Genomic DNA, 8,520 nt, shown 5'->3' on the forward strand with positions numbered 1-8,520 from the left:
TAAAAAAATTAATTAGTTTTACGAAATAAAGGATCTGCGAGATGGCCTTGAACACAAGAGGATGGTTTAATATCAAAAAAGGGACATGACACTAGTGTATTCTTCTTATACAATAGTAGCTCATAAGTTCTCGCGATTCGCGGCATTTGGTTGTGAGGATTACGTTTTCTATCGGTTGAGATTTTCATTTTCAACCTAAAGAAGATCGGATTGATTGAGGATCTGGGCGCCTCGTCAACCTGATTCCTGCACATGAGTGGCACTCACGCTATTTACAAAGGAGTTGTGCCACCCATAGACTCGTGCATTACAGGGGGAATTAATGACAGGACTTCGTGGAATAACATGTGTAATTTCCACTTTTTAATCATGACAAAAGATTTTCATTTTCCATCCTAATGCAATTTCAACAATCCTAAAACATTAGAGCTCCTCCAATCGAGGCATGGCTAGTTTGCCTTACTTTTGTCGTCACATGTTGCGAGTTCACCAATTATGAGCAGGAAATTTGTCCCTCGTCCCGCAATGTGTTGAAAACCGAGATATCGACGTACACGTGATAAGTTACTACGAGTGTTTCACTTTTGTACAACATTTTTACTTCTTACTTAGTCCGACTTCCGCTATTCGAAAGGGGCGTTGTTTGCGATGCTCAATGTTGATTTATTCGTTCGCATTAAGCGCCATGAATGTCTCATCAAGTACGTACGTGATTTCAATCTTGGCAAGATTCGCACTAAATATGCAGAGATTGAATTTGATTCGCGATAAGATGGGCAATCCAGAGGTGGTTTTATGCATTATTTGTCTCCAAGTGGGTAATTTTACTATCCGTGTTAAGAAAAACTAAAATGGAATCGACAGGTTTGCTTTGGCATTCAGTTAGTGACTCTGACCTTGAATCAGACGACACTAATGAGCCTAAGTAATGAGTGAGTTAATCTATACCGTTAGAGGCAAAGGCCTATCTTTTTACTCCAAATTGTTTAACGAATAAATGCAAATACGGGGAAATTTGCACTTTGAAATAAGCTCTTTGATTAAATTTAACTTCAGGGAAATCTTTTTACATGCATGCTTGCATAAAATGGTAGCCTTGTCCGACTTTAGATTTAAATTTCAACATTGCAATGCATTTATTTTTAAAGCATCCTTTAGTTGAGTTACTTTTTGATACAGGGAGGTTGCGAGACGCCGGGTGCAGTAGTGTTGTCTAACGGGTCAAGGCTGTGTAGGTAATGCCATAAGGTATTGGAGATATAGTCAAAGGCTTTACTAGGAGCTTACAATGAAAATAGCGATATTTAAACAGTACTAGTGTTCAAGCAGTCCCCCATTTGTTCTTATGTTAATAAAATGCTTACTCTAATTTGCCAGTAGCAGTTAACTCGAGTCATCAACACGCTGTTTGTCACCAGCTAGGAGTTGCGGGGATCAGTGAGAATACTTTCGTGATAATTTGCGCCTTCTTTGATTTTTTTAGCAGACCATTGCCTCCTTATGGGAAGGGTTTGTCTTTTTCATAAAACAAAGTAGAGTTTTCATGAAACCATGCACCTCGCAACTCTTGCGCAGATACCAGGATATGGAAAAAAATGCTAGGAAAAGATAAAATATCTAACTCCGTAATTAATTAAGGAGTCTATAATCTCACAATGACTTGCCTGAAACAAAAGCAATAACAATAATGGAGTTAAAGAATTAAAAGCCAAAAATTACAATGCTTATAACGGGGACAGTTCACTTTTCAAAACACTGAATTTAAAGAGACCAAAACTCACGAGAAAACAGGAGAGCATTCTACACCAAGAAGGTAATCCACCCCTTCATAATGGTATTTGCCATTACTATTCAGATCCAGCTAACTTACCTAAAGTTAGCATTGCAAAGTTTTTCTGCAGTTCCATGTTTTTTTGATATCACCTTACCGACCGCAGAATTACGGTTATTGATAGGCTATCATCTTTTGTTTTGCTCAAAAACACATCTGGTGGGGTAGATGCTCACATAAATCTGTTGCAGCTAACGGGCAGGGACAACGATTTCTCCAGCGCATCTCAGCATCCCGATGAAGGGCCTTATAACGCAAAGCCTTTTATGTGAATAAAAAGATATTCCATTTTGATTGACTCTGAGGACTCCGCGTTTAAAGCAATACTCTACACCCTTGTTAGGATTCATTCGACTCATACTTTATTGCGTAAGTAAATTGCTTGTGAAAGCCTCCGATTATACTACTCAAGTACATAACCTGTGAACACTGAATTGGTAACGACTGGAACACTGCGCCACAGCAAGGTAATTTCCGTTTGGCGATTAATCAGATTGGATGAGGGAAGTTATGACTTAAATTTTATCGAGATTATCTTTGGTTTACGCTGACCAAACAACTCCTCAAGCGTGTGTTTGCCTGAGCAGCAGTGCTGAAAAAAAATAATTTATTCAGATAAAATTACTTTTCACTGTGAAGATAAACGGAGGTGATTACCCAAACAATTATTCAATTATGAGTAGAATCAGAACAGTTTAAAACGTAAAAGTAGAAGAGGAATCTAGTATTTTGCTGAAGTAATGTCCTGGTGAAACCAGAGTTTGATCATAACATGATTTAACATACCGGAATACTAAGACACCCAAACAGGCTGTTAGGTTTTCTTCTCACGTGCTAGTGGCACCACCCTTCCTTTTGACGTAACATCAGTGTATGATTATTTTTACTTATCTACCTGTAAGAGGAAAATATTTGGATGTTTAGGCAAGAGCAGTTAAATAACAATTTACTTCCAACGTTGCTAATACATTAAAATCGACTCTTTTAACTAGTATTTTGATCTGTAGGCAAACAGCGATTCCACTAATGCGATCCCCAAAATTTCGAATACATTGGCGTGTTTATAATGGTGACACAGCATCTGTACTGATGAGAAAGCGCAGTCTGTCACTAAGACTTAGGACACTAAACCAGACTGTTTATTTATGCGTGCTCGATTACACGATCACATTTGAACATACGTGTATTCATGTCCACGCCCATGGCATTTTATTGTTTATGCTCTTTGAACACGTACATATATGTTAGTGACATTTTCATGGACGTTTTGGTTGCATATACAACTTCATCCTCCATCATCATCAGCATAACCACAGAAGCCACCAATTGGTATAATGGATGCGGAATTGGAACTTCAATGTAAATGCGTAAACACTGAAGGTTTCCTTGTTTTCGTATTGGCTTTCATCACGTCATGCATATCAACCATTTTAGCTGACAAAAAACCGAGTAACTGTTGGTTTTTATCCAAGTACGAATATACTTGACTTAGTTCTAATTCTTCATTTTTAGCACTTAGTTTGACTGATCGCGTGCTTCTATTGGTTAGTCATCAAAACGGGGTAAGAAGCTCTGGATAGCCGTGAACAGTTACTGACTAATTTATTTAAATAGGTGACATGTCAAGTGCGAATCAAGCTGATTTATGTTGTTTTTTAATACCAAACCGAATGAAAATGTCGTTAAAGCTGAAGTGGATTAGCTCGTGTCCTCTATTATATGGTGAAATACGACAATAGTCATGAATCAAAGACAGCATACTAAACTAGGAACCAAACTTTATTCTACAGAGTTCCCTCTCCTTTACGAAATAGAACACAATTTAAAACCTAAAAATAGCTTACTTTCCAATATATTGAACCAAAACTTTTAAACCTTTACCTTTATGCAATGGCAGCAGGAAGTGGAAAAGTGTCCATGAGCTGCACCATTTGGATGGCAGTGATAGAACTATCAGTTACAATAATATTGGGGTTGTCAGATGCAATAACGTTCAAGCCTAAAGAGTAGCTAGATTTAGGACCATCCGATGTAGCCTACGGGTAGAATCATAAGTGCTCTTATCAATTGAGGCATCACATTGAGCTTGACAATGAACAGAACTTCAGTTCGAAGTCCTATTGAATTGATCGAAGGTACATTAATGCCAGCGTTAAGACACAACTCAGCTGGCGAATTTAGCTGCCGATTCCTATAACGGGTCAGATCTGCTAGGTATTTTTGGTATCAAAGAAATTGATCTTCCTCGTAAAAAGAGTTCTGTTAAAGGTTTTAACAAAAAGAGGGAGCGTTAAAAAGAAGATTTAGAGCATGACACGTCGTACAGGATAAGAGAATTGCAAATGTGGTGAGCCTCATTAGCAGACGCAGCAAATTGGTATAAAGTAATAACTGATAAACCGACATGGAGGAGAACGCGTTGAGGTGGACTGACTTTGGTAACAAGGGCTGAAATGATTTTTGGTTTTGCACATTTTTTTACGAATTGTTTATGTGTAGTGGGCGCTTTTTGAACCTCTCAATGATCTTGTCTAGCCAACTTCGGATTACACGCTTCACTCTACGAGGGTAAAATCTTGGTGTCGCATTGGTGCGCGAGGTTGAAAAGAGTTGACGAATAAACGGTGGGTGTCACGACCGTCAGCGATATTGCAGACACTAGTTCAGCAGGAACGCGTGTGTAAGATATCACTCCACTTAACCTCCTAATGCAGTCAATAGGTGGCTAGTTGACCATGTATAGTGTCTTGCTGCAATTTAATGTTTTATATATAACCAGTGAACTTTTATACCCATTTCAGTGGAAATTATTTCACATTGATCTTGCGGCACTTGGGTGCTAGTAAGGGACTGTGTATACGTAGGCACCGAAAAAAGTAATTTGTGATCCCCAAGGACTTGAGCTCACTTTTATTACTCAAAGATCATGTGTTTTCCAAGCCTAGCTACTTGAAGATGACTTTCTCCACCCACAATTCAGGGTTTTGCTAAGTGATCGAGTTTAAAAGACATTCCTTGGCCAAAATAGAATTTTCATGTCAAATATGCATTAATATAGTGCGGCAAAAATGTATCCTCGGAGATTAAGGACGATTGTATTTGTCGGGTCACATTTGAGACTTTAGTAATAAGCTGTGATTGAAAGACAAGGGCCACTATTATCAAACATTTGTACAAACAAATAGATTAGATTTTTCGAACATCCAGAGAGGTTATTATGTATTGTTTATTTGAGGTACTTAGCTGTGTATATTCATGCTTTGAAACTGTATTCACTGTTAAAATCTGTATACTACTAAACGGTAGTTTTGTGGAATGAACGGTATGTGAAATTCTGCATTGCCAAAAGGTAATCGCAAAATTCCTTTAATCATGATCAAGCATACCCTTAAGTGATTTAACAAAAGGACTTTCTAAACCTCAATGTTATAGGCTTCTCTAAAACACGTTAGGAGATCAAAGAGTTTACATTTTTGTCCGGTGCCATTGAAAATAGAATGCCACTAACCGAACTTTTGAACGCCCCTACCTATTTTGATAAGAAGAAATAACATTGCTTCTTAAAGTTATTCCATTTTAGCTACTTCTAATCCTTAGAATCGGACTGATACCATCTATCATTAGATTACTTCTTGGATTACCCAGAAGTACCATCTGATCACTAAATTGGCCATAAATGTTACACTTGCACATGCAAACCCCCTTCCCTGGACTCCATTACGTTCCAGTAACCTCGTGGCATAATTGCCCGATGAAAGCCAAAATCATTGTTCATTCACAACATGTAATTTTTCATCAGCAGCTTTGTTCCTTATCTTTTCAAAATACCTACATTACGGATTCTTCCAGTGTCACATTATTATTCAAGAGTCTAAATTACGTCTTTTTTGGGAGGAAATGATCTCTTGGCGTCGATGGCACTTTGAATTGGTGTTAATTTTACTTTACTCTATCACTCAACCAACGGAGCATCACGATAGCATCTGATTTTTTTGTCAAACAATGGAAACAATAGTGATTATCGGCAGCATTGAAGAAAGTAGAACGGTCATTTGTCCGGGTTCAGAAACTCATATAACATTACTTATTGATCTCAGTTGCAAAAACCCATGTTTGGAATTCCTTATTTGTAGGATAAGGAGTTCATTTAAGATGGGACAAAATTAGGAATGGCTTGATTCCTAGAGTTCACCCTAAGTTAAAGCACTGTTGGTAAGCCCTTAAGAATGCTGATTAAAGTTATTATAACACTGCGCACTGACCACAACCTACCCTTGACCAATAAGGAGACCGTTGAGGTGGGTATAAATGTAGTTGGAGCTAGAGGTTCGCGTTAAGAAGTGGGCTGGTAGGTCAATTATTTTTACCAGTTGTGCTGCTTTTACGGCGAATTTGAAGATGTCACATAGTTGACCGGTCTACTCTTGTTTTAAAATACTTCACTTTATATTGCCCTTTCCTATTTTCAATACACCTCATTCTCCAAATGTACTTTGTAAGGATTCATACTTTTATGATATGAGAAAGAAAACTCTGGTAAGAAGTTTTGCATTCAAAACAGTTTACTAATTCTTAATATGGGAAATGCGTGGAGAGAAACTCTCATGGAAAGCAAGATCATCAAAAGTATCTAAGATGAATTATTACATTTATGTCATTATATGTTAAAATTCAACGCTCACAGCTAAATTCTATTAAAACAGAATCATTTTGGCCTAGAAAGAGTTGATTGCAACCACCCTAAATAATGATTTGTTACCCTAGATCCAAATGTGCAAGAGGTCGTCAAACGAAATCATCACCCACAACGATTTCAATGCTGGATTTTTTAAAGCATCACTGAAGGCCAATGGTAAGTAAATCGTGCTAATTCAGTCTGATTAAAATTACCGTTTTATTTGGGAGCATTCGCGAGGAGAAAGCAGTCTTAACTAAGAATTCTCTTTTACTTTCCTAATCATGTTCATGGTACTTGTGGCCCAAAATATTGTAATTACAAATGGTTTTCATTTAAACCAAATTCTTCTTAACGTGCTGCATGTAGGAAACGTGGGGAACTACGTAGCTTCGCCACTGAGTGTGTTGGTACTGCTGTCTGCTCTCCTCACCTCGAAAGGCCCTGAGGGTAAAACTGCCAAAGAGATCTGCCAGGCAATCGTTGGGAAGAGGGAGAAGGAAACGTGCAGTGATTTGAAGTATCCGAACATTGAGCAAAAGCTTGACAGAATTCGCACAGGCGCCGCAAATTCGAAGACAGAAGACGGCAAAAAGATACTGTCGCTTTCGAATGCTGTTTTCTTACGGAAAGGGCTCCACATTTATCCAGGTTTCTTGGAGAGGTTTGCCGGATTTGGAGAAGATCGCGTAAAACAGGTGAGAATTCAACATATTCAGCTTAAGGGTCATTTAAGGTATTATTTAACACCTCTGAAGCGTTTGAAAAAATTAATGAATGGTCATGTTCTTCCACGGACGGCCTTATTGAGCACTTTTTAAAGTCGAAGGACGAATTAAGCTCCGACACTCTTATGGTCCTGTTGAGCGCAATAGCTTTTAAAGGTGAGTAATCTGCTGTTTCATAGACAGCTGTACTTTTTGAGAAGTAAGACCTATTCCATTTCCAATTTAGATAATTGGGCCAAAACCTTTATGGTGGAGAATACGGTAAAACGTGATTTCTACCTGAAAAAGGGTGTATCCGTGAAGGTCCCTATGATGCATTTGGGAACTCAAATGGTTTATCTAAAACAAGACAGATTCAAAGTCGTTGCAAAACCATTTAGAGTATGATTATTTATAAATTTTTTGAAACCGATGGCTACACGAAAGAGACGATTTCAGTAGAGCACATATCTAAATTTACTGTCCTTTATTAATATAGAATTATCGCTATAAGTTTGTCATCTTCCTGCCAAATGAACGGTTTAACCTCAACGAAATTGAAAATGACTTGGAAGATGGAGATTTTAACTGGAGACTGATTCAAAGTGATCGTAACTATACGCATATTGAGCTTGGGCTACCAAAATTCAAGGTTGAGCACGAAATCAATCTGAAATCTGTTCTTCGTCTACTTGGTGTACGACGTTTTTTTGCTCAAGAATCTGCTGAACTGACAGGTGAACAAATTTACGCATTTTTGTATTTGTAAATCTATTTGCTGCAGGAATATACCTTGAGCTAGAATTGAAAGTCATTCACTCTAATGAAACGAAATTCCTATGTCATGGAATGCTACGAATCTACTCCTTCATATCCTATGCCTCCATGGGCAAAAACTGTTCTGATTAATAGCAATGAAATTAAAAGTTCAAGATACAAATTATCTTATACTGCTACCTTTGCATAGGCATAAGTTCCCACCCGAGACTCTATGCTGGAGAAGCCAAGCAGGTGGCAGTGATGGAAGTGGACGAGGCCGGCGTTAAAGCAGCTGCTGTCAGCAGCATTGAGATACTACCAATGTCCTTGCCCCCACCATCTGTCCCCTTCATTGTCGACCAACCCTTCTACTGTGCCATTTACGACTCCTTCCTGCAGATGCCCCTTTTCATTGCTCGTATTGCTGATCCTCGCTAAACGCAAAATTAGGACTGAATCTGCTTAAAAATACTCTGTAGTTTAGACAACATCTATTTTAGAATTTCACACACAATTTGATCTACTATAAGAGAAAACACTTTTCAGTG

The 8,520-nt window shown here is 38.2% G+C and overlaps 1 protein-coding gene across 1 annotated transcript; it reads left to right on the plus strand. All coding sequences in view use genetic code 11, as the record gives it.

Annotated features, from left to right (window-relative positions):
- Positions 1-6,601: 6,601 nt before the first annotated feature.
- EGR_01302 (serine protease inhibitor) lies at positions 6,602-8,410 on the plus strand (the record flags this gene model as incomplete). Its single annotated transcript, XM_024490551.1, has 6 exons — positions 6,602-6,683; positions 6,876-7,204; positions 7,243-7,390; positions 7,461-7,615; positions 7,713-7,950; positions 8,181-8,410. 6 exons carry the CDS (start codon positions 6,602-6,604, stop codon positions 8,408-8,410), a joined length of 1,182 nt encoding a protein of 393 aa, XP_024354875.1.
- Positions 8,411-8,520: the final 110 nt, after the last annotated feature.

This window comes from Echinococcus granulosus, assembly GCF_000524195.1.
Source record: "Echinococcus granulosus chromosome Unknown EG_S00005, whole genome shotgun sequence".
NCBI lineage: Eukaryota > Metazoa > Platyhelminthes > Cestoda > Cyclophyllidea > Taeniidae > Echinococcus > Echinococcus granulosus.